Source organism: Echinops telfairi, unplaced genomic scaffold, assembly GCF_000313985.2.
Source record: "Echinops telfairi isolate 266 unplaced genomic scaffold, ASM31398v2 ScPeMD7_9;HRSCAF=40, whole genome shotgun sequence".
Lineage (NCBI taxonomy): Eukaryota > Metazoa > Chordata > Mammalia > Afrosoricida > Tenrecidae > Echinops > Echinops telfairi.
The window spans coordinates 15,686,410-15,712,866 of NW_022103906.1; the positions used below are offsets into that span (position 1 = coordinate 15,686,410).

A 26,457-nucleotide genomic window follows, 5' to 3' on the forward strand; every position below is an offset into this window, starting at 1 on the left:
TAGTAATTTGTTTCCATCTAAGGGTCTATAAGCTATGACTTGTCTTGGACGTCCTCTCCCTAGATAACAGCGCTACAGAGGACGACCCTGAAGATGCAGTTTGGGGACTGAGGAGCGGATCCCTGGCGATTTTTAAGCAAACTTAAGCCCAATAATGACTCCTCCAGTTCTCTCCCCCAGTGTGACTGAGGAGAAAACTGAGGCCCAGCAAGGGCCGTGCAGGTTCTCTGAGGCCCTTTACCTGTGGCAAAGCCAGGACTGGAGCCCCATCTCCTGGGCCCAGCCCCTGCTTTGGTTTTTTTTTTCTTCACTGCGTCATATTCTAATGAGAGCAAGTCAGCTCAGCATCTCGGTAAATAGGAGGCATCAAAGACTTCAACCTCTGTACCCCAGCAGTCTTTGTATCAATTTGGTTTAGAAACCAAACAAAAGACAAACTTAAATAAGAACTTTGGGTTGTCTTTTGTTTTTTTAGCCAGTTAAATAGCACTTGATGTGATTCCAGGTCTTCATCGGTCCGCGCATTTACAGTCTGTGAAGGGTGGAGGGTCTTCTCAGACAAAACAGGACTGAATGGAAGCGCCACTCCAAAAGAATCCACTGGGAAAGCGTGGCCCGTTTCCTTAGAGGCCTCTCAGCATGGTCAGAGACGAGGCATTTTGAACAGGAGCTGAGAGGAGGGCCTGGGAGGGGCAGGGTCCTGTCCTGACGTTCAGTTGCCACTGGTCACCATTAAACCCAATCTCCTGCATGCACAACCTCAGTCTGGGGACCAGGCGTCGAGTCAAATGTTAGCTACCTCTCAGCCTCTAGATCGGCCGCTGTGGTGCTCCTCTGGAGCAGAGGCAGATTGTCACCCACGTGAGTCATGGGAAGAGCACAAGTGGGAGAGGAACATGTAAGAAGCAGAGGTGTTCGTCTAAAAGTTACTTTCTTCTATTAGTAGAGAACATGTCTTTTGACCCCGTGTGTCGGTTCTCTCCCTGCCTGGCTTCACTTTCTGTAGCCCTCACAGTCCGGAACGGCGGTAACGTGCTGGTCCCCTGCTACCCTTCTGGCGTGATCTACGACCTCTTGGAGTGCCTCTACCAGTACATTGACTCGGCCGGCCTCTCCAGCGTCCCCTTCTACTTCATCTCCCCGGTGGCTAACAGCTCGCTGGAGTTCTCCCAGATTTTTGCTGAGTGGTATGTCCGTGGTCTTCACTATGCGTTCGATTTGATTCAGAATTCACAGTCACGAAGGAAGAACACAAATAACTGTGACTTTTTCCTCACCGAACTCTGACACCTCCATTTTACCGTGTGTGTGTGTGTGTGTGTGTGTGTGTGTGTGTGTGTGTGTGTGTGGTAGCAGATTTTCTGAGCGTAATCTGGAATCTTGCCAGAGTTTAGAATGTAGGTTCCGAAATTTATTTGGCCTACCACCCCCTTTTCAGAAAAACAAAAAGTTACTCAGTGCCCCCTAGGCAATTAGAAATGTTTGTACTGTATCTCATAACCCAGAATAAAGTGTAGGTGTCTGCTCTGGCAGCCAGCCATCCTGGATCTCCCCGTCACCCACTGCGGGGAGCACCGGTTTAGCTTCTGGCTGGGAAGGAGCAGGGAATGAAAGGCAAAGACCGGATTTCACAGCACTTTCGAAATCAGTAGCAAAAATGATACGTGTTTATCTTCTTGCATGCTGCCCTCTGCCTCTCAGAAAATGATGTTACACTTGGAACGGATTCAAACCCATTAAAGCCCAGGCTCCTGTTATTTAATACTTATACCAAGTCTGCTAAGAAAATAACAATCCTTACTTCACTCGTATCAAGCGTACTTGTACATATGTTGCCATCATTATTTTCTAAACATTGACTTTCTATTTGAGCCCTTGGTATCAGCTCCTCTTTTTACCCTCCTTCCTCCCCTGGTGATCCCTTAATAAATTATAAATTATTTCCATATCTTACACCCACCACTATCTCCCTTCCCCTGCGATTTCTCCACGTCCCTACTCCCCACCTTCCCACTACCCTCGTGGTATCACTACTACCATTTCTGTTCCGAAGGGGTTCATCTGACCTGGATCCCAGTGTCCTGAGCTCTGTACCTGTGCCTAGCCCGCAGTGAAAGGCAGGACTGGGGTCATGATCGTGGGGCCTGAGGAATATTGTGTTTCATCAGTGCTATATGTCACCCTGGTTGACTCGTTCCTTCCTTGCCACCCTTCTGTGGGGGAATGCCAGGACACCTCTCTTAACCTTCCAATGGAATTAAACACCTCTTCTCGTTAGACTTAAGAGCCCTGGTGGCATAGTGGTTATGCGGAGCAGCCAATGGTGAGGTCATCAGTTCGAAACAACCAGTCCCACTCCTCGGAAGAAAGATGAGGCTTTTTCCTGCTCTATGAGGAGTTACAGTCTCAGAAGCACACAGGGACAGTTCTGCCCTCAAGGTTCACCAGGAGTCGTAACTGGCTCAATGGGAGTGATTTTTTTCTGGTCTCAGTAAGTGTTCATCATTTGCATGCATGTGTACACGTGTGTACCTATGACTCCTGTCATAGGTACAAGATTTTAGAGGGTACAAAGTTTTCACAGTTGCCTCTTTATGCTGGGGATTCCTCATTGTGAAGGACATCTTTGTGTCCGCAGTGCTTAGTGAAGAGTAGTATATGTATATAATAGGCACATCATATATATATATATATATATAATAGGCACATTATATATATATAATAGGCACATACCTATTAGGCTGCTAACCACAAGGTCAGCAGTTCGAAATTACCAGTCGCTCTGCAGGAGAAGGTTGAGGCATTCCACTCCTGTAACGAATTACTGTCTCGAAAACCCACAGGGGCAGTTCTGCCCTGTCCTGTAGGGTCGCCATGAGTCGTAATTGGCTCAATGCCAGTGAGTTTTTATAGTTGATTGAATGAAATAGATATATAGGTAAGGAAGAGGAAGAAGTGATTATATATAATCACGTGTAAGTGTGTGTCTAAGGGAAGAACCTTTGAAAAGCTTAACCAGCAGAGACACTGCTCATGTCTTAGTGCAGGGAAACGACCTGCTACAAAGATTCCAGTTTGTAATTTACAGGGTGTATGCAATCAACAGGGTTAATTCTGGAGATTGGTAGCGAGTCCATAGTTGTCATGCAAGAATGAATGAGCAGAGAACTCTGGCCTAGAAAAGTAATTTAGGGAGAAATGTACTCCACCACATAGTGTTATTCTCAACAGGGCCATGGGGGATGAAGGGCGTTAGCGCTGTGCTTGCCAATGAATGCAAACATCAAAAGTCTCTAGAAACAAACCAAGTGCACACTCTGTGTGGCCCATGCTAGTCAGACACGTTAGTGGAAACAGGGTTAAAAAAACTCAGTAAATGGTACCGGGTCAAGTCATTCCTTAATCTCTTTCGGAAAATAAAAACTGGTGCTGCCCTTTATATTACAAACTACAACAAAGTCCAGTCTGTTGCTAAGTAGGGATGGTGGGGAGACAGAAGAAAAAAGAAACTAATGAAACTGAAAGGAATTGGTTAGCCATCTCACAGCCCAGTACTACTACTACTAATAATAATAATAAACTAATAAATCGGTTTATTAGTTTTGACCAATGAACCACTGGTGTACCAACCAAAGTTATAACAGATGTTGGAGTCGGGAGGGTGAGTAGAGAATAGCCAGCTGTCTCTCCTATCTATTAAGAAATGTATTCTAAGCACTCAGCTGTTAACTGATTGGGGGCTTGAATCTGCCAAGAGGCACCTCAGAAGACAGGCCGAGCCATCTACTTTTTAAAGATCACAGCCATGCGAGCAGAGGTACGCTTAGCGTCGTCACGTGGAGTTGCTGTGAGCCAGGCTCAACTCAGTGGAAATTAGTTTGGGTCCTTCTGTTAGTTTGTTTATTGAGACATTTTAAAGACTACAAAAAGTGGCTTACAAAATGCTTACATCAGTTCATGAATGTCTTCACTCTGAGATTCACTGGAGGGAAAATTTTAAATGCTCTAGTGTTGAGTTGTTTGCACGTCTACCACTAGGTGGCAACAAATACCACAGGATGCCCTAACTAACTTGTTCCTGTTTCTCCTCTTTAAAAGGCTTTGTCACAACAAGCAGACTAAAGTGTATCTCCCAGAACCTCCTTTTCCTCACGCAGAGGTAAGAAAACGCGGTTAGTGGGTCAGGGCAGAAAATAAATGTAAACAACCTGATGTGGAGGGAGCTGGGAGCAGTCCACTTGATGAAAACGGATCGAACCCCCTCCTTCCCGCACAGGACGGAGTGAAGTGCTGGGCTGGCAGAAGTCAGTCCTCGGTCATATTGTTCCAGACTCATTAGTGTTTCTGACGGTCATCGCGGTAGAGTGCCAGTGTGTTCAGGCAGCTCCCCGCCTGATGGGGACTGGATCCGGAATTTTGTCGGATTTCTACAACTACCTTTTTTATGTTAGCAGATTTCTTTATTCCCAAACTTATTATTTTCAGTTATGCCAATAGATATAAATTTTTAATGATGAAAATAATACGCCAGGTTGAAAAGTGGGAAAAATTCTCCCCTATTCACATAACTGATATGCATAAAGGTTTTTATAGAGAAGCATACTAAGTTCCCAAATGGTATGTCCTGTTCATTTTCCTGTGTGCTTAATATTATTATTTTAGAAGAATGGTTAAGTACGTTAAGGTGTGTCCATATGATAGGCTTAACATATCTATAACCTATGAATTCACCTTAGTGTATTTAACCATTCATCTGCTGTTGGATCATAGAATGACTCACAGTTTTTGTTAAGAAAAAAAAAATGTTTAAATTGGTACCACCACCTTTGAAAACTATGTGACAATACCTGCTAGAGCTGAACATTTTTACTTCAACAGAAAGGCCTATTTTTACATTACTAAGACATGCACCAACCAGACGTAGCACTCTTGGTACATTGTGAGGGCTGTTGAGGCACTCTGTGTCCAACAGAAGGAAACGCTGCCCGGTCCTGTGCCGTCCTCACCACTGTTCCTGTGTCTGAGCCGCTCTTGGCATAGTGCTGGAGTAGCCCCAACACCCATTAGCAGCAGAATGGCACTGTTTTGTCATATAGCCACACAAACATAATGTCGGTTGGCAGGAGTCCTATGTGAAGATACGGTGAGAATTCATATATGTGAAAATGCACAACTAGTCCATGGAATTAGGAGCCAGGACAGTGGTTCCACTGAGTTGGAGGTAGGCCAGAGTGACGAGAAGGGGACTGGGTCTTCTAAAGAACGGTAAGTTCTAGTTCTTGGTCAGCATATGGGCACACGTATCTGTTCAGTTTGTTAAAGAAAAAATGGTCACAGACTAAAGGTACAGCAAGTGTGAAGGCTGGAATGAATCCTGTGCTGTCAGAATCCTCAAACTATCTACTGCAAGGACCTGGAGCAGTGCCACTCCTTTAGCTGCTGAGCACCCCCGCACCGAAATCTTGATGTCTAAGTACCAGACCCTACCAACAGGAGCCAGGCCTCTTTGGATAAGTGGATAAATCTAGGTTTGTGGCAGGAAAATACAATTTTCACATACCATATGTACCCATATATAAGCCAAGTTTTTTCAGCACCTTTTTTATTGCAGTTTTTGTGGTAAAGTTAGGTGCCTCAGCTGATATTTGGGTCGGCTTATACTCGAGTATATATGGTACTAGTTTTAGCATCTATTAATGATAAATTATTACTGTAATGATTGTCAGTTGGTAATTTAATTTACTGATTCCATCACTCGGTTTATTTGCTGTTCTACTGTAAGGAACTGTTCTTTCTCCTCCACTGGTTATATCACTGTAGGCTCAGGATTCTAGCTTACTCATAATTTATTATCATTCCTTTGGTTATATTTTTATCATCCTTTGAGCATATGACAAGGTTTTCCAAGTATGATGAAAACATGAGTTTTTGTTGATTATTTCTATTAGTCTGCTCTGAGAAACATTGTGAGTTGGTAAAATTTAAATTTGGCCTCTAGATTAGATGACAGTATTGCATCACTATCAATTTCATGATTGTGGCGGTTATTCTGTGATATAGGATCTCACTTTTATTTGGGCTACTGCCCCGTTTTCAGAAAAATAAAATAACTCAGTGCCTCCCCCACCAATGAAACTAACTGTACTATAGCCCATAATCCAGGTTAAAGTGTAGGTAACTGCTTTTGCAGCCTCCACCTCACCCCCACCCCTGGATCATGCCAGTGCCTCCCCCCAGGGGGCGGTATCACCCACTTAGGAAACATTGCTATACCATTAATTGAGAAAGCCCTACATTAGAACACATGCACCTTAACTGTGAGCGTATTCCATTTCTCTGGCCGTGAAATCCCTTCTTCAACTAAGGATTATTTTCTTTTAGAGCATATCTGTGCTATACACATAGATAGGATTTTAGCTGTTTTGTTTTACAAGTAACTATTTAATGCAGAGCATGGATGGCAACAGATTTCTTCCTTATTACCTGAAATTTGACTATGACAGCAACCAGGCTTTCCCAAACTTTGTTATTACCATCATGAAGTTCAGTCTAGACATATAATAAAATCAGAAAATTAAGTGTGCCAAACATTTTATAGTGTACTTAACCTTTAGAAGTCTGTTCTTATATTCCCTATTAACATTTGATGCCCCGATGGTGTAGTGTGTTAGGTATTAGGCTGCTAACCACAAGGTCAGCAGTTCAAGCCCACCATCTACTTCGTGGGAGAGATGACGCTCTGTGTGCCCCTGAAAGATTGATAAACTTGAAACCTGAGCGAAAGTGTTACTCTGCTCTGTGGGGTCACTGTGAGTCAGAATCAACTCCCTGGCAGTGGGTTTGATTTGACTTTGGGTTTAGTAACAACTAGCCTTCATAAAGAGTTTGTTTCTATAAATAAGGCCTGACAGTCTGCTTCAAGAAGGCGCTCGCCGCGAACAGTCTGTGGAGCAGTTCTATCACCCATGTGATGGCACAGGAGGAGAGCTTGTGAGGGACACTCAGGCCACCAATGCCCTTTCTCCCATGTGCTACTAGAAATAGGAAGAGACCAGAGCAGAATGCCCAGGGATCCTGAAAGGCACACGTGATCACCAGGGAAAGATGAAGCTGACGGATACTGTGACCATTGCCCTGAGCTAACACGGTTCAGCCTTTAGTACGGAGAGTTGCCCTGGCGGGACAGTGGGTCATTCGGTGGGATGGTTACTGCGAGGTCGGCAGTTGTAACCCACCATCTGCCCTGTGGGAGAAAGACCAGGTTGTTCCCGTGGAGCTGCTGCCCCACTCTGCCTGCATGTGCAGGGTCTGTGGGAGTGGGGAGTGACTCCGATAACAATCCTGAGCCAGCAGCTTCATGCTGTGTGAGATCTGGACCTTCCATCAGCGCACTCGGAATCCTGGACGTCCAAGGTACTAACAAAAGCGTCAGACATCTGTGAAAAAATGGAATTTAAAGAACTCTTAAAATCTTTCCACCAACTTTTGAAATCCCTTCATACCTCAGCTGGGAAGGTGGATCATGGGCAAAATGATGGATTTAGCTTAGCTTGTACTCACTGATGATAAGACCTGCAGAAACTAGATAATGGCTAAAGAGTGACGTAAGTGTTCAAAGACCTACTATATTTAGAATCCCATTCATCTCCTTGACATCTATGGGCACAATAGACTCAGTCCTTTACACAGCCACTCACCCACTTAACTGGAACAGGTAATGACTTTGGCCACATGGATTATAAAAGAGCATCGGTTTTCTTTTTATGTGACCTGGAAGGAAAGCGGGGATCGATGTTTGCCCCATCTTTTCTCTCCATTTCCCAGCCAAGCACATGAGACCTGATTAAGATCTCCCGGGTAGGAGTGCAGTCTTGCTGAGAAAAGCAGTCTCGAAATTAAAGGGGAGTGCTTCAAAGTGAAGACAGCGTGGCTGACATTTGGTGGCTTTTCCCTTCTGGCCACATGCTCATTGTTGGTGTGACAAGTTAGATCCGAATTGCGCCCCTCTTGTGCATTGTGGGCAGCTAAGAGGTTAGGCTGTGTCATTTCTTGATCTGTTAGACAGACTCAGGGCATGCACCCTCTGGTCTATTTGATGTTGACATTCCATGAACCCTGGATACTTGTCATCTGATTCTAGGGGCTTGGGGGTAGGGGGCAACAGCATCAGTTTCCAAGCAGTGTCATAGTGGTCATTTCTGGCTGTGACACTACATGGTGCTCCATTGACATGGTTTCAAACTACCAGGAAAAGGTTACCAAGTGTTGTGCTAGAGGGGAGCTGCCGTGGTTCAAAGCATTCAGATTTTTCAGACAGGTTTGACGGTACGGTGCACATGTCCTCCTGCTTAATCTGGCTCTAGTGCCGTGAGAAAGCATCCTGGTGGCGTAGTGGGCTCCAAACCACACGGTTGGTGGTTCAAAGCCACCAGCCACGCCCCAGGAGAAAGATGAAGTTGTCTGCTCCCATAAAGATTTACAGCCTTAAAAAAAAGATTCATTCTTGGAAACCGTAACGAGCGGATTTACTCTGTCCTGTAGGGCTGCTACTCATTGGCAGTGGGTTGGCGGTCCGAAGGACCTCACGTCTCCCGTGTTTCAGAAGGCCTGCTTGGGCTCTGCTTTTATGTAGCTCCTTCCCAAAGTGAGTGATGGCACTCCCTGGAGGGCCTGCAAAAGCAGATACTGACACTTTATCCTGAATGAGGGGCTCTCCTTAAGAAAGTTTGCAATTGCCAGGGAGCACAGTAATTTTTTTTTTCTGGAAAGAAGGGAGTCAGCCAGATGTTCGGCAATCTGTGATTGAAATGTTACAGTAACAAAGTTACTAAAGCTCTAAGGCTGGTGCACAGTTTTTCCCCTGTGTGGTGTGATCGGGCAGCCAGAACCAACTGTGTCTTGCCCAGCATTCCGCAGTAACCTGCAGAGGCCTGTGGGGTGGGGCTCAGTCTGACCATGACACCGAGCATAGGTGGCCACTGATTCTGCCAGTGTCCCCCAGAGGACTTGACTTGCCCATCTGTTGAGCGACCTCTGTTCTTTGTATTTTCGATTCCATTCTGCTCCTCTTCTTCACACTTGCTCTAGCCTGGGCGGGCTAACCCCTCAGCCTGTGCTTCCGCCCATATTGTAGCTCATTCAGACCAACAAGCTGAAGCACTACCCCAGCATCCACGGAGACTTCAGCAACGACTTCCGGCAGCCCTGCGTGGTCTTCACGGGACACCCTTCCCTGCGCTTCGGGGATGTCGTCCACTTCATGGAGCTCTGGGGGAGGTCCAGCCTCAACACTGTCATATTCACAGGTAACGAGAACCCACGGACGGGGCTGCCCGCCCCCGGCCAGCAGTGAGCACACCCGCAGGTTACAGGTTTACAGCCAAACAATCTGCCTACCTTGGCTTCTGCACTGACTACCAGAGCACAGGAGCCACAAAGGAAACAGTGAAACTGTTTAAAATCCAAATAGTTAGACAACTTTATACTGAAGCGGATTTTATATCTATCTTCTTTTTTTTTTCCTGAGACAATTCTTTTTCAATTGAACTGCTTTGTGCTAGGCTGTTATAAGCTATTTCAAGAGCTGGTGATTCCAGTAACCAGTCTTGTTGTTTCCCTGCAGGAATGAGCTAGGGCATTGTGTCTTCTTTAATTACCATCTCTCTCTGGCTTGCTGTTTTCCTTCTGTCGATGAACCTCCGAGAGAAGCAGAGCTTTTACTGAGGTGCTCATGACTTGTATTTTTTAAATCAACTTCAGGTCTTCAGCAGCCTTAGGTTGTGGAAATCTCATATGCTATGGATAGAATAAACCCTGATTTGAAAGATGGCCCGGCTTGCTGTGTAGAGAGCCCCAATGGTATTGTGGGTTACACACTGGGATATCACCACCACAAGGTCAGCTCTGGGAACCCACCAGCGACTCCAAGGGAGAAAGACAAGGCTTTCTACTCCTGCACGAGTTACACTCTCAAAAACCCACAGGGGCGGTTCTACCTGGTCCATGGGAGCATGAAGAGTCCAAATGAACACAATTGTAACCCAAGCCATGTGAGCTCACTCTGAGCCTGACACTCCCGGCCCTAGTGGCATTGCTGCTGGCCGTGGGTCATGCTGTGAATTTCAGCATGTCACATCAAAGCGCTTAGTCCGGACGTGGAAAGACTGCTGAGAAGTGTCACCTTCCCCCTCTCAGGGATTTTAAGACACTAGTAGAGAGACTGGTTGTGTGTACGGCCACCGGGCCAGGGACACTCTGGCCCCTCTGTGTTCAGCCTCGGTTTTCAGCTCATGAGGAATGCCAGTGCCCAGAGACCACCAGGTACGCATGGGTTGTTGAAAGGTTGGGCTTATTGATTTGTTGCAGCCAGGGCAACCCTGGGGCCTCTCAGGGGGTATGTAAAAGACTTAGACTGTGAACTTGCCTACCTGATGTGGGGTAGAGTCAAGGGACATTGCTCGGGCTGCCGTGATTCAGTCTCCCCAGGACCATTGCTGAGATGTGGCTGACTGGGCACGTGGTTGACATAACAGGGTCACAGTGTTTCCATAGACACAATCGGAGTGTTTGCTATCATACAAACATTCCTTTAGCTGGCGAAGAGATATCGAGGGTTGTGCAATTGTCTGTGAGGATTCTGAGTTATGGATGAACATTTTAGCTGTCTTATTGGGCCAGCAGAGCAGAAGGTACATCACCTTTGTTTGTTTTTGAAATAACTTTTGGGGGGGGGGCTCTTAACAGCTCTTAATTACGGTACTTGTGATGTCTGCTAGTGTTGGGGATTGTAGCTCTCCACTTGCGCCATTTTAGAGGTTCCTTAGGGAGATGCAGACCAGTGGAAGAGTGATCCTTTAAATACTGGCCAGATCTATCAGTTGTCCTGACTGTGCAGGCTTAGTGTGTGTGTGTGGGGGGGGGGGGGGGGGGGGGGGGCGGTGAGCATGAATGTCCTAACAAGTGGCAGCTGAGTAGGCACCGGCCGTGTTGGCCCATGTCGTTCATCACATATCAGGAGTGAGCCCATGCTTGGGCAGAAGGTGGGCAGCTCCCACGAGGAGCTTTCTGCAGAGAGCACGCCCAGCTGTGGCCAGCGAGGTACCACCGAGATGCCGCTGAGATGCCCTGCTTTGCATTTGGTTGACCTGCAGTCAAGGTCAACTTGACTGTTTGTTTGTTTGTTTGTTTGCTTCAAGGTGCATTCTGTCCAGTAGGTGGCCCAGGATGCTGATTTGTGCAACCCCTGTGGTGAACTTTGTGCCCTTAATGAAGGATTCTCTGCTGTAGAGTCCGTATCTCTCTTTATGGTTCTCAAGTATCTTTGGGAAGGAGGCCAGGACTTGAGGCTCCAGTTTTGATCTAATTTTTCCAGCATGCCTTGAGGAAAATCTGGCCTGAATAAATGACGATGATGGCGGACAAATACTGCCCTTTGGATTTCATGGTTTGTTTTACATTGGTTGGTAGGAATTTGGTTTTGAAGAAGAGCTTTTTCCTTCTCGCTCACTTATCTCCTATGTATCTCACGTCTTCTTATGGCTCCCTCTGGAAATGTTGAGGCCACACCAGTCCTTTCAGGCCTCTCAGGTCCTCTGCTCCTCAAGGTGTGACGAACTGGCTCCGTCCCCTGCAAGCAGCCATTGCCCTCTCGCAGCTCCTGGTTGCCTCCACTCCAAAGCCTGCTTGCTCTTCTTTCCCAGAACCCGACTTCTCCTATCTGGAGGCGCTGGCTCCCTACCAGCCCCTGGCCATGAAGTGCATATACTGCCCCATTGACACGCGACTGAATTTCATCCAGGTGTCAAAGCTGCTGAAAGAAGTTCAGGTAATGACGTAACCCGTTGGGGGGGTCTCTGTGCGGCTGCAGCTCTGTGGTGAAGGGCGGGCGGGTTGGCCACTGCATTGGTTCTTCTCACGTTTGAAATACCCCCAGGAGGCCGAGCCAGAGACTAGGTACCCTGAAAGCCTAAAAGTGGGGATCGTGTCCTCCCAACCTCTGAAGATATCAAAACTAGAAAGAAAGCAAAAACAAGTAGCTTGTTTTTGAGGAATCCCATCTGTGTCCACGAGCACCTGCCACCGCCCATAACAGCACATTCCGGGACCAGGGTCACGAAGCTGAAAGGCACCTTGCAGGGAGAGCGTACCGGGCTGAGCACCACCCCCGGTGCTGCCTTGCATCCTGTTAGAGGGTACGCTGGCTTGGTGCTGTCTTTGTTTGATCTTCCGTCATAGAGAACAGACGGACGGAGGGCGCAGTTGGGGTGAAACGGTAGCCAAAGGAAGTGTGTGCGCGGAGGAGTGTGTCCAGGGAAAGCAGGGAGGGACAGTCGCCTCACCGGGTCCCTTACTGCTTGTCTGGGGGAAGTGTGGGGACATGGGAAGCAAAGACAGATTGCCGTCGACCTGGAAAACGATGAGAAAGGTGGAGACAACCATTAGCGAGGGCGTCTTGAGGAGTTCAAATGCGTACTGAGGCCCCAAGAAGACTCAGTGGTGCAGTGCCCAGCTGCTAATCACTGAGGCTGCTGGCCCTGCCTGCTGTCTCTCCCGCCAGCACGTTAGCCGGATATGATCATCCCGCTTCATGTCTTTTATTATCATCATCGTTGTACTTTGGGTGGAAGTTAACAGAGCAAATTAGTTTTCCATTCGGCAGTTTGTGTACACTGGTTGCAGCCCCTCAACATAGCAGCAGGCTTCTGGCTCCTTCCCTGGGCTCCCCATCCCAGTCAGCTCTTTCCCGCCTCTCCCTGCCTATGAGCCTTGTGTGGAGGCATGGGCCACCCTTGTGCAGAGTGCACTCCCCCCTGGGGTGGGTGGTCACCCTACAGGTCCTGAACAAGCACGGCCAGTCTTTAAAGCCAGGGCTGGGTGCAACTTGGCAGTGGCCAGGCCCTGGTGTCACTCAGGAGAGGAAACCTCGGCCAGCTCGGAGGCAGCGTGCAGCGTCAGCCACTGAGGCAGTGGCTGGGTCGGGAGAGACGTTTGAGGAAAAGGGGAAAGAGAGGCCATCAAGAACAAGGGCTGTTTAAAATCCAACCCAGTTCGGCCTGTTAGAAAGCCTTATTGTTCAAGGAACATGAGGGCCATCCCTAAAGCCCAGTGACAGCGTGGACTCAGTGAGACCCTGTGGGCACCCAAATCCCTTTCAATTGGTTGGTCTTTGCCTAAAGCACAGGTTTCCAACCTGATGTAGCCTCCTGTCCCCTTACAGAAAAAAACAGACTGCTCCCTCTGACAGTCAAAAAATTGTATCCTGTGGCTCATCATCCAGAATGAAGTGTGGGCGTCAGCCTTTTTGCCGCCCTCCTGGTTTGTTCCAGTGCCTCTGAGGTGGGAGTCGCCCACTTTGAGAAACATTCGTTCAATGTATACTAAGGCTTACTAATTTTTTGTTTTCTTAAAAGTAAACCAAAAAACCCACATTCTTGTTTTCACAAAGCAAGTTCTGTCTGGGTTTCTGTGCAGATGATTAAGTGTGTGGCCTGACCAGTTTGCCTGGACCTGCCATCTACAGAGGAAACTCCGAACCCAGAGCACCAGACTAGCATGAGAAGGCACAAGGCTTGCTGACCAGCCAGTGCAGACAGCCTTACAAGATATGCCAGTCCTCAAGGAGCCCACGTAGAGACTAGTCAGGGCACATGGGCATGAAAATGACCAAGTACAGTCGAAAATAATAAAAGCAAAATAAGACGGTAACCTCTCACTCATCGACACGGCTGCAAGTTTGGGGGGTTTCCCCTGAAACCTGTGTTCTTCTTTCCCAGCCCCACCTCACCCTCATATCTTGGGAGCCCTTGGAGAGTAGGGGTTCTGGGCTCAGAGGTGAACAGGAAGGTCAACCGTTGGCCCCCATTAGCCGCTCTCAGGGTGGAAGATAGGCCAGTGGGCTTTCCAAAAAGAATATGAAGTCATCCTTTTGGAAATCCTGCAGTGTCCACAGGGCAGTTCTCAGTTACTGACTCAGTGGCAAAAAGCTTGGGGATTTTGATGCTCACCAGCCCCCTCCAGTCAGCTGCATTGGAGAGGGGAGAGTGAGATAGGAATGCCCGGAAGTGGTCTGTGAGCATCTGAAAGGATGGGCCTCGGCAGGGCTGGCCTTAGAAGAGCTCGCTTTGCTTCACAACCTCCGCGTGTCTCGCCTCTTCGCCCCTCTCCCAGCCCCTCCACGTGGTGTGTCCTGAGCAGTACACCCAGCCGCCCCTCACCCAGTCCCACAGGATGGACCTAATGATCGACTGCCAGCCCCCGGCCATGTCCTATCACCGGGCCGAGGTCCTTGCCCTGCCCTTCAAGCGCCGCTACGAGAAGATCGAGATCATGCCCGAGGTAAGCCCCAGTCTTTCTGGTGGTGGGACTCAGGCTTTCCACCCGTCTTCTGCGGAAATGGCCCCAGAGAGTGCCGTCTTTTGGGTTTGTGTCAAATGTTCATGAACTGAAGACACGTAGCCACAACAAGGAACTGGGGGAAGGGCAGGGGTCTCCTGAGCCGGCTCTCTTCCATCTGCAGAAGTCACAGCGTTAAAGACAGGCCTGATGTGAACATGCAGGTTTCTGCTGCGAGGGTCAGGCCACAGCCTGGATCCAGAGTGGACGTGCCTGTGCCCGTCCGGTGCCCGCTCTTGGCCTTCCCTTCCCTGGGGGCCGGGCCTTCCCATCCGCGTCCCACCTCATGGAGGAGGAGGGTTTCTGCTTCTCGGACTTCAGAGGAGCGTGGCGGAGAGGCAAGTAGGCAGAGCAGGACGGGAGCTTACCCAGTATGCCCATGTTAGCGTACCTGATAGGGTTTCCCCTTCACAGCAGATGCTTCGTGCTTCTGTCATGAAACTCTAGCTTTTGCTTTCCAAGGGGGGTGGTTAGACGCATGGTGTGCGTGTGGGCGTTGGAGGTACACCGAGGACAACGCTGAGGGAACCGGCCACCTCCGCAGTCACAGGGCACAAAATGCTCTGGAAAGCTGCCTCTGAAGGTCGCCGGCCTTGTGCTAGAGCGTGAAGGTGTTTTTGTTTTTACGTTAAAATATCCTTGAAGCCAGAGTCCCCAAAGTTTTGGAGTTTTCAGGTCAGAGATGGTGCCCTGAGACTGCCAAGTGTTGCTCACATCTGTGCGTCCTGCCAAAGGCGGGCGTGGATGAGGGCCAGGGGGCCGCCCCCTTCCCAGCACACCGGTCTTTTTAATTCAGTGGGGGAGATAACGGAGGCTCTAGCTCATTTCGAGAATTGATAACAAACAGCCAGATTTTTTCCGTGAAAGCCATCCTGTTTTCCATGAAAGCACACCCCCGCTAGGTCCCCAAGAGCCCCAGGGGTGCAGTGGCTCCTGCCCCCAGACAGCAGTTAGAACCCCACTGGCCGCTCTGGGGGTAAGATGAGGCTTTCTCCCGCTCCCAGAAGCGCTAGAGGCCCAGACCTGGCAGGCGCAGTTCAACCCGTCCAAGAGGGCCTCAGAGTCGGAACTGATTCCATGGCAGGGACTTTGGTCGGGACTTAGGTCACCTTGCCCCACCTTAGGCATGGGCTGCCACAGTGGGAGCCCTCAACAGCAGGTGGCAGGGTACATGGGGCGCACTGCCTGCTGGGAGGCCCTCCACTGACTGTAGGGATACAGCCACTGGAAGGAGACCTTCCTTTCACATGGGATCGCAGTCTTGCAAGCAGTTTTTGAAAATACTTGTAGATAAGTCTGGTGATGAAGTGAAGTGATACAGTTTTCAGTGAAAATCAAATGATAACTTCAAATCAAAGATATTTTCTTTCAAGCCATATAAATTGGCTAAAAGATGATTCTTCAAAAGGGAGGGAGTCGAAGGCATTTTAAACAGTGAGCTCTTGGAATCCTACGCGGAGGGAAAACGGGAGTACGAGAGAATAGAACTCTCCCGGGAACTCTGAAGCCCCCTCGCCCATAGAGCTCCGCAGGTTGACGGCTCGAGAGGCCGTCTGGGTGTAGGTGGTCTCATACTCCTTTGAGGAGGAGGTCCGGAGTCTGCCACGTGTGAGTTGGGCGGTGCGGCCGTCCTTGGCGGCAGACATTTGGCCGAGCAGCTGGCTTCCATCTCCCTCAAATTGTGGCCGCTCCGGAGTGCCGGCCCGAGCTGCCTCGCACACCTCTCCTGATGCGTGCTGCCTTCCACGCGTGTCATGTGCAGTTTGCTGGGGCCTGCCGCTAAGAATCACGTCCCTTTTAGGCTGTGTCCTGTCAAGAAGATACCAATGCTCTCGGTGCTGCATTCCAGGCCCCTTGGCTCCCCTGTTGAATTAACTGAAAGTCACGGATAGTCAGGGAGCCCTTCCTGTGGGCCAGCGCCTGACTGGGCACGCTGCCTGGCTTATCTCAGAACATGCCGGGACGCGGGTGCTGTGATCAGATTCCATGTCCCCTCGACCGCCAGGGCAGTCTCTGCCATCTCTGAAGACCCCTCCGACAGCGGCACACTCACTGGCCAGAGGTCGTTCAGACCCCTGCTCCTGTGGCTCTGCGTGCTGCAGGGCAGTGATGTTCGCCGTGCAGCCCCAGCACCAGCAGCACCTGGCGTCTCATGAGAAATGCATATTCTCAGGCCCACAAAGCCAACCGGCCTCATTGGGTGAGGCCCAGTGCCCTGTGTTTCAGCCAGCCCTCCAGGTGGTGCTGCTGCAGCCCAGCATTAGACCCAGGTGCCCTCTTTCATTCTCACTCGAGGCCGGATTTTCAAATCTGAGGAGCAGATCACCAGGCCTTTCATTCAAGGCTCCTTGGTAGGTTTGAAGTGCCAACCTCTCAGTTAGTCAGTTAGCACTTCACTGTTTGCACATCCAGGACCTTGGGCTCAGTAGAGCAGACTACCAGCTCTGATCCTGAGGCCTGCCCCACGCCCACCCGTCTGCCCTCTCTCCCTCCCGTCACCAGGTCAGTCGTCTTCTCCTTGGGTCAGATGCCTCCTGAAGCCCTGGCTGCTGGCACCTGGCAGGACTAACACCAGCTGTGGACTTGGAGTTGCCCCGCTCACTAGCCTGCCATTGCCTGCACTTGGGAATGGGTGTTGTCTGTGTCTGACACTGACCATGGTGTTTTGAGGGGTGGGAGGGAAGAGGGAACAGGTTTTCCCCTCCAAGAGTAGGGTGGGTGGGGTGAGGCTTTGTTTCACCCTGTGGCTCGGAGGTGGCGCTCGTGTGTTGTGAGGGGCTGCTTTTCTTGTCCTCTGCGCTCGGTTCATCTGACACAGAAAAGCAGCCGGCCCTCCGTGCGAGTTCTCCCTCTCTGGCTGGTCCTTGCATGCCCGCCGGCCGGCTGTCACCCTGTGGCCAAGGTGCTCTGAGAAGTCAGAGCTCTCTCTGTGGGTTATAACGATATTTTCTAGCTACAAAATTTAAAATTTTTAAATAGTAGAATCCCGTGGGGTAAAATCGTGAAAAGAGCGTTGTTTTGTACTTGGACGAGTCTGTAATGCTTGGCTAGAAGACGGATGGATGCTCAGGTCTCCTGTGTGTAGTGGTAGAACGTAGTCCCTGGGAAACCCACTGTCCATTCCTGAGAGAACAGCCAAACAAGTCACCGCCTGGTGTTTCGCTGACACCAGCACTGACCCCACAGGCCCCTGGGAGATTCGACGGAGCCCGAGTCCCCGCTAGAGGGAGAGCCACACCTCAGGTGCCAGTGAGGGCCTCACTGAGGAAAGGTAATGGTGTGTGAAGTGTGTCGGGTGGAAAGGGAGGAGGGTCTGGATGACCGAGAAATCCCATCGCCGTCAGGTCAGGTCGGTTCCGACTCATGGCGATCCTCGTGGGACAGAGAACTGCCCATGAGGTTCCGAGACTGTAAATCTCACCAGAGCAGAAAAACCTCATCTTTCTTCCAAGGAGCAGCTGATGGGTTTGAACCTCTGACCTTTTGGTTAGCCACCCAGCACATGGCCCTCTAATGCCACCAGAGATGGAGACCAAGGTTAAGGAGACAGGAGCATAACTGTGCCTCAGTCACAAACATCTCCCGCAACCCGAGTTTCCTCTGTGAGACCGTCCTCACGTGCTGCTTGCTAAGCCCTTTAAATAACCTACACTGCGTCTTCTGTCAGTCTTAATTTTTGTGTTTGGGGGGTTAGGGAAGGGTTGTTAAGGGGTCTCTAAGTCTGTGAGAATAATTGCCGCTAAGCCTGAGTGTTTAGCTCCCAGTACATCCGCTCCCTCCAGTGTCTGGGCTGGGGAGAGGCTAGAGTTGACAAGAGGGATGGAAAGGGGTGCACAGGGAGGTGAATGGCCCTGCAGGTCAAGAGCCATGGGATCCACCTGTGGGAGGAGTCAGGTTTCCAAGATTCCGAGAACAGACTCAGTCCTTCCCACCTCACTCCAGCCACCTGGAAAAGGGACAGTGATGGAGAGGTGACCGTTGACAGAGGAATAAATTGGGCCAGAATGAAAATCTGTACTTGCTGCACAGTTTGGGTGCTGGGCCGCCCTTGTAGGTGGTGGAGAGGTTACAGGAACGCAGCAGGAGGAGGAGCAGAGTGAGAGGCGTGGGGCCATGCTGAGGCTGTTGCAGGAGGTGAGCTAAGTCCTGGTCCGACAGGGTGGTGGCATTCTTTGCGGGTTACTAAGGAGAGACCAAGAAGCTGAGTAGGCAACAAAAGAGCCCTAGCCTGCTTGGAAATGGGTTACCCTTGGGTGACCTCTGCTGGAACCTTAGAGCTCTCCGTGAAAAGCTCCCAGGAGCTACTGCACCTCAAAACTGGGATGGTTTACCCTTCCTAGCTGTGCTTCTCTCCCACCCCTAGGGCCCCTCTGTCTCATCTTCTCTTGTCACTATTGTTTTGTGATGGAGGGGGTGGGGGTGGGGGGCTTATTTTTCTCGCAAAGTTATTTGGTCAATTTTAGGTAGCAATAGCGTAAATAGACACATCAAAAGAAAATGGATCACAGAAATCTGCAGAGGCTCAGCTTCACAACGCTGAAGTCACTTCAGCAGATTTTGTGTTGTTTCCTTTGCTCAGCCTCGGGACCACCGCTCCCCTGCACCTCACAGGCATCCAGAGCTCCACAGGGAAGATGCGTGGGAGCCCTGGGCCTGGGAGCCTCTCTGGATAATCTCCGCAGCTCCCTGTCGCCCTCACTGAAACCTCTTTGCTTTTAGCTTGCAGATTCCCTGGTGCCCGTGGAGATTAAGCCCGGCATTTCCTTGGCAACCGTTTCCGCTGTGCTGCATACGAAAGATAACAAGCACGTTCTTCAGGTAGCGGAGAGGGTGGGCAGGGCTGGAGTCCAAGGGAGCCTCCTGGGCCTTGGAGAATAGAACCCAACCTCTTGGGTCCAGACATCCCAGCCAGCTCCCGGGACCTGCCTGCCTTCCCAACCCAACAGAAACAGAGACGAGACTGCTCAATGGATTCCCTTAGAAACACCGAGGCAGGCACTCCTAATGTCTCTGGCCACATGCCTGAGAGCGAGAAGGGATGTGGGCTGTCTGCGGCAGTGAGGGCCACATATCACCCTGGGTGCTGCTGCTGGCAGCTTTGAGAGCAGCGGTGGCACTGTGCCACACATTGATTGGGCGGGCTTGCTCTAAGCACTGTGATGAATGAGCTGTGACCTGTGGGGGGGAAGACTTACACAGTAAAAAAAGGGACAGCCCCTTCCGAGGACACCCAGGACAGGGTGCACTCACACCAACCAGCACAGCTCCCTGTGCCTCCCTGCAGATGCACCACGGGCTGCCTGGTGGGCAGCTCTTTAGGCAGGTGTCACATTCCCCTTTAGAACAATTCTTCTGCAGCCCAGGTAACCTGCAGAGTAGCCTGAAACCAGCCTAGGCCCTTAGCTCACATGATCTCATCTGATCGTCAAGAGCCCGTGATCACGACAACCAGAAAGGCTGTGTAGTTTCTGTTCTGGAGCAGAGTTGCTTTCACAAAGGCTGCACACGCAGTAGCAGAGCAAGGGCCCCGTAGAAGATGGCCTCGGTCACTGTCAACTGTGCCAACCCACATGGACTAAGAATTTGTTTAGCAATAGGAAATTAAATTGAAAATTAAAGCTTCTTGTCAAATTAAGATCTACCATATGGTCGTTGACTTGGTAAGCCATTATTCCCAGTATTGGGTGGCTGTCCTCCACTTTGTAATCTGCTGTAATTACCTTCCACTTTGAAATGTATTATAAACCCCAACCTTCTGTATGTTAATGAGGCAGGGTTTAGCTCAAGTCCCACCTTTATAAGAGAAGCAGAGGGAAGGACCTACCTCACCCCACCAATGAAGAAGAGCACGGAGGGTCCCTGCACTGAGGACCCCTAGACCCAGGGGAAGGCTAACACCAAGATGCATGGAGAGATACAAGGGACACCCGGCCCACAGATGATGGTTAAGACAAGGCTTTCCCCGAGAGCTAGCATCCCGAGTTCGAACCTCTAGCCTCACACTGGGAGAGAATACATCTACAGATGTTACAGCCATCCTCTTGGGGTATTTCCATTACAGCAGCACTAGAGAAGGACGACCTTCGCTTGTTTGGGAAGCACTAACAGTGAACTTGAACCCCAGTGCCCGCTGGGGTTGCACTTGGTGGAGGACTGACTCAGGGGTCTTCAGTGTGGACTGCCCTGGCTTTTGCTGCTGTAGATTTACTTCTTTCTGGGTTTCATGTCCTCTTTCTGCTCCAGCCCCCACCGAGACCCACCCAGACCACAAGTGGTAAGAAGAGAAAGCGGGTGAGTGAAGACGTTCCGGACTGCAAAGTGGTGAAGCCTTTGCTGAGTGGTTCCATCCCCGTGGAGCAGTTTGTGCAGACCTTAGAGAAGGTGAGCCGCTTTCCTGCAGGCTGTCTGTCTCGGGAGCACAGCCCTTCCTGCCTTCCCTCTTGGCACCCTCCGTCAAGGAAGGGCTGCTGCTGCCTTGCTGAGACGCCACGCTCTGAGTGCGTGCTCCTGTGCCCGCTGCGTGCGTCGTCCAAGGGAATTCAGTGTGGTTTCTGCTTTCAAAGGACCTTGGAGGCTGTTTCAATAGTAGGGTTATAGAATCCTAATTGGCTAATAATAGAAGGAATTGGCTAATATTCATGCTGCTGCTTATAACAATTGCTACTAGCTCTAACAAATAATTGCAGGAAAGGACGTTTCCTTCTGTTAACTATTGGTAACTCTTTTTAAAAAAGACAAGTTTTGTTGGTATATAATTCACAAACTATACAATTCAATAGTTCTGTCCCATTAAGGAGCGTTATATAATCAACACCCAGTAACTACCTTTCGTCTAAAGGAAATACTCAATGGTTAAGTTCTCTCACATCTTATAAGCAGCTCTGGTGGTGCCGTCGGATGCTCTTGCTACTACAAGATCGGTAGTTCAAACCCACCAGCTGCTCTGGGAGAAAGACAAGGCTGTCTCCCATACTAACAATTTACAAAGCCCCAGAAACCCTATATAGCAGCAGTTATCAAACTGTGGGTCACAACCCCTTTGGGGGGGTCGAACGACCCTTTCACAGGGGTCGCCCAATTCATAACAGTAGCAAAATTACAGTTAGGAAGTAGCAACGAAAATTTTTTGGTTGAGGTCACCACATGAGGAGCTCTATTAAAGGGCCGCGGCATTAGGAAGGTTGAGAACCACTGCTATAGAGGGTTGCTATGAGTCTGATGAATCGACTCCATTTTTTCCCACATCTTGGTTGCTTTTTCATTAGAACTTTTCTTCACTGGTCTCTGCCCCCCTATAATAATTTTTTCTCCATCTTTCCATTCCCCAAAAAAGGACCACATTGTTGATTTCTTTTACTGGCTGGCTTTTGTCCCCCTCGAGGAGGCTGCTTTAAAATCCGACCCCGTGTGCTTCCGGGGAACTGGCCCAGGAAGAGGACTTGACTGGATATGCCTCCCCAGGGCAGGAGCAGCAGTAATGGCTCCAAACCACAAGTGGGCGCCCCCTGGGGAGCACACCCACTTATCTGTGCTCCACACCTGACTGGTAGGGAAGTTCCTCATCAGTATTAGATAGCTAGAAAGGATTTCCCAGATCCCTCAGACAGTGATGGTCTCAATGTCAGGATTGACATTTCCCTGGACACCCAGAAGAGCTGAGACTTAGGGTGGCGTTTTTTTTTTTTAACCAGGGACAGGAAGAGCCTCAGACTCAGGTGCTTGGATGTGCTCACAAAAACTTGAGTTGTGGAAACTCTGTTGTTTTGCATGAGATTTTGCATGTTCAGGCATCTGGTGTATGGAACTATGGTTGTTCGTGGCTACAGTAGCGGAGAAGCACCCTAAATGGCAATTTCTGGAGTATTCTTTTTCCTCGAGACTAATGTTTTACGGACCCCTGGTTGCTGAAACGTGAGCCCGCCGTCTCAGTGAGCCCTTGCCTTTCAGAACACCCATCCGTGTCCCCTTTCTTTTCTCTTGAGCAGCACGGCTTCAGTGACATCAAGGTCGAAGACACAGCCAAGGGCCACATCGTTCTGCTCCAGGAAGCGGAGACACTGATCCAGATCGAGGAAGATTCAACGCACATCATCTGTGACAATGACGAGATGCTCAGGGTGCGACTGCGGGACCTGGTCCTAAAATTCTTACAGAAGTTCTAAATGGAGCATCTGGGCCATTTCCACTTCACGCAAGTCAACTGAGGAAGGGGACAAAAAGCGATTGGACATCAGATGCGTTGGTTATCACCCTCACTGTCTGGCCTGGACTCCCAGCACGTTCCTGTGTGTGCTGCTCAGTGGGGAGTAGCCCAAGTGAACAAGTGCTGCGCTCCCAGAGTCTAGCAACGGCAGGGAAGGCAAAAGACTGCGCTGCTCTTCGATGGCGTGTGCTTTCCATCCTTTCTCGGGCCTGCGCTGGGGAACTGGGCTTTGATTTTGTCTGACTTGCCTGCAGTGCTGCACTTAAGGAAAAAGATGATCCCTGAAAGTTTGGAAAATGAACCCCTCTATCTGTTCTTTATATTGAGGCCATTTTGTTAATAAAACGTGATTTTATAGAAGTATCTGTACTCTGTTGAACCTATAAATTCTACATTGATTTAGTGGACGGAAATATACAGAACAACATACACTTCAAAAGCATGGCATTGAGCCATATTGCCCGGTATCAACAAAACTCAAAATACATGGTTATCTTACACTATACAAAAAGGTGTTTACCTCGGTGTACAGTTGTGTACACTGTGCACAAACACTGACATCGATTGATAACACCAGGCTCAACTTACAGCTAACAACCAGCTCAGGCTCCCGATTGATCACTGCCCATCGCCAACTTTCCCTCAGCTCACCAAGCTTCTGTCAGAGCGCGTCAAACCCGGCTACTCCTAGACCTGTGTGGTTTCCCAAAGATACCTACATTTTATCCTGGATCATAAGCTACCGGAAGAAAGAAAGGTTTTAATTGCCAGAGGGGCGCTGAGAAAGTTTTTTCTGAAAGGGGGGCTATAGCCAAATAAGTTTAGGAATCTATGCCACAGACACATTATTAATCATAAGGTTTCAAAGAAAATTAACGCCTCACCAAAGAAATTAATACATCATTTGAATAATGCTCCCTAAGGTAGCATTGATTGTAGCATACGCCAGTACTGCAAGTATTAAAACACGGGAAAGAGAAACTAATGTATGGTCCTAAGCCCGGCGTAACCTAGCATTCTCACCACCTTCTTAGACTGGGTAAGATTCATTCTGTAATCAACCCTTCCATTCTGCTAACAGCTGAGCATCACAAAGAGATTTTGCGGTTTAGTGGTGATTGAAAAACTATAAAGGTGAAGTAAAGTACAACCTTGAATACATCCCACCTGAATTCAGAAGCCATCTGAAGGATGAATTTGATGTATCGGCAGTGGTGACTGAAGACGAGCTGACTGTGGTCAGCTTGTGGCTGATGTCAGGGGCATCATAGTGTGAAGAAAGTGGGAGGGTCATTGTGTCAGTCTGGGCACTTTAGAGAAACAAATCCACAGAAACTCATGTATGAGAGTTTTATATAAAGGGTAAGTGCACATCAAGAAAACATCCCAACCCAGTTCTGCCCAAGCCCACAAGCCCAACATTAACCCATATGTCGACACTAGTCTACAAAGTCCTCCTCCATCTCACCAAACACACACTACGACACTGATTGAAGGAGGAAAGCCGAATCAGTGAACGTGTAAGCATCAGCGCTGGCAGGGGTCTCCACACGGCTGCTCCAGCACCCAGGGCTGCATCGGGGTAGGTTCATGTGGCTTCTCCTTGGGGATGTCTTGCCGGCTGAAGCAGGGAACTGGCTAAGGCAGCTGCACCCTGGTCCGACCATCAGAAAGCAAGAGACCCGAGAACTAGAAAGGCGAGGCTCACCGAGCCACTTATCCCTGTACCCTTCAATTAACCCCAAGTGTTTATCAGTCAGGTTGGCACAAGAAATTACCGCAGTCATAAAAAAGAAAAAGACCGAAATGGGTGACAAAAGAGACCGTGCCACCTGCCACTGAAGGTAGACTCGCTGCAGTGGATGAAGAAACCATGGAAAGAGCCCTGGTGCCGTCAGCAACAGCAGTGGTTGGTCTGTTTCCCTTTCTCTCACCCAAGTGCGTGCCATCACCCCATGGAAGAGTGGATGGCCATGGACATGAGTGCCCAGCGGTCCCCAAACTATCTTTCCAGTTGACAAAGATATCACTTTAAGGTGAGCAATGATGAAAATGAACACCAGTTATCTTGAAGAACTGTCAGGTCAGGTTCTGGTGCAAAGGATGAATTGCACGTTGTGGAAGCAGAGGCAACGGATTCTGAAGGCAGCCCAATTCCAGTAACACCGGCAACCTTGAAGAGGTCTGTACCACCAACAGTCTCCTGGGGGCTTTCAAAGGACACCTCCAGTGGTCTTACAGCTCAGGGCCTGTGCCTATGGGTGGGCAGCGGGTAGTGGCTGTGGAGGAAGATGCAGAGTCAGATGATGAAGACGAGGAGGAGGTGAAACTTGTCTATCGGAAAGCAGCCTGCTCCTACAAGCGATGACAAGGTTACACACACACAGGAACACTTGCTGTGGCTGAAGATGATGATGAAGCTGAAGAGCAAGCTCCCGTGAAGAAATCTACATGGGAGACTCCAACCATAAATGCACCACAATCAAGCCAAAATGGGAAGTACTCAAAACCATCAACACCAAGATCCAAAGGTTAAGAATCCTTAAAAAAAACAGGGAAAAACTCCCCAAACACAGAAAGGCCCTAGTTTTGTAGAAGACATTAAAGCAAAATGCAAGCAAGTACAGAAAAGGGTGGTTCTCTTCCTAAAGCGGCTGCCAGAGACATCAATTATGTACAGTTGCTTCCGGATGACTGACCAGGACCGATTCAAGATCTCTGGTAGTGGAGGAAGCCTTTCAGAAGACTGAGTAAGCCGTTTGTTAAGCTTCTCCATCTGTCTTCGTTTCTGTAACCATTGCTGTCTGGCCGTCCTTTGTTACAATGCGGAGAGAACTTTCCCTACCGGGTCTGGTAAAGGTGGTCCAGGTTCCTTTGCCAAGGATGCGTTGTCTAAAATGCCTGTTTATTTTTGAAAGGTGGAACGCCACCCTTTGCTTGGCTCTAAGTATGTATGGAATGTTATGATAGAACCAAGTCGTAGCAGTGGTCAGACAAATGGTGGGGAGACAAATATATACCTGTGAGATAAAACTCAGCATTTAAATTTTTTAAAAGCTGGAAAGATTTCAAAAGTTATCTTGAGAAGACAAACTAGAGTATTATACTGAAAAGCGCAAAGGTCTAGAGTTAGAAAACCAATAGGGAAGCACATGCTCAGCATATCTCAAGCTAGAACTTTAAGTAAAAAGTCAAGCTTCGAGTTGAAATACTGAAGGATTCTATGGACAAAATAGTGAATACAGGAAGCATCAAAAGAAAATGGAAGGAATCCAGTCATTATACCAAAAAGAATCGGTCGATGTGTAACCATTTTATGAAATAGCATGTAATAAAAAACCAGTGGTATTAAAGAAGTCGAAGCTGCACTGAAGGCATTGGTGAAATGCAAAGCTCTGGGAGTTGACAGAACACCAATTGAGATGCTTCCACAAACACATGTGACACTTGAAAGCGCTCAATCAGCTCTGCCAAGAAGCTCGACCCAACAGGACCAACTCAAAAAGATTCTTATTCGTGCCCATTCCAAACAAAGGTGACTCAACAGCATGCAGAATTATCTAACCATACCACTAACAGTACATGCAAGTAAAGTTTTGAAGACAATTGAAAAATGGTTGCAGTAGTGCAGAGATAGGGAACTGCCAGAAGTTCAAGCCAGATTCAGAAGAGCCGTGGATCCAGGGCTAACATTGTTGATGTCACAACGATCTTCGCAAAAATACCAGAAAGATGTTTTTATTGACTATGCAAGAGCACGTGGCTGTGTAGCTCATGGCAAATTACAGATAATACTGCGAAGCACGGGAATTCCAAACTCTTAGTGCTCACGCGGAACCCCTACAGGACCAGGAGGCAGTCAT

General features: G+C 49.1%; 1 protein-coding gene across 3 annotated transcripts in view; it reads left to right on the forward strand.

Annotated features, from left to right (window-relative positions):
- Positions 1-22,954, forward strand: part of INTS9 (integrator complex subunit 9) — a 106,108-nt gene extending 83,154 nt beyond the window's left edge. For 2 of the 3 annotated variants that reach the window (XM_045286564.1, XM_004707628.2), the window contains exons 10-17: positions 1,007-1,187; positions 4,099-4,159; positions 9,134-9,305; positions 11,700-11,824; positions 14,167-14,334; positions 19,111-19,209; positions 20,635-20,772; positions 22,377-22,954. In XM_045286564.1, the coding sequence (XP_045142499.1) occupies positions 1,007-1,187; positions 4,099-4,159; positions 9,134-9,305; positions 11,700-11,824; positions 14,167-14,334; positions 19,111-19,209; positions 20,635-20,772; positions 22,377-22,553 (1,121 nt within the window). In that variant the 3' untranslated portion in view covers positions 22,554-22,954. The remainder of the gene's footprint in view (positions 1-1,006; positions 1,188-4,098; positions 4,160-9,133; positions 9,306-11,699; positions 11,825-14,166; positions 14,335-19,110; positions 19,210-20,634; positions 20,773-22,376) is intronic. The other variant, XM_045286565.1, reaches the window with a different exon arrangement.
- The last annotated feature ends 3,503 nt before the right edge of the window (positions 22,955-26,457 follow it).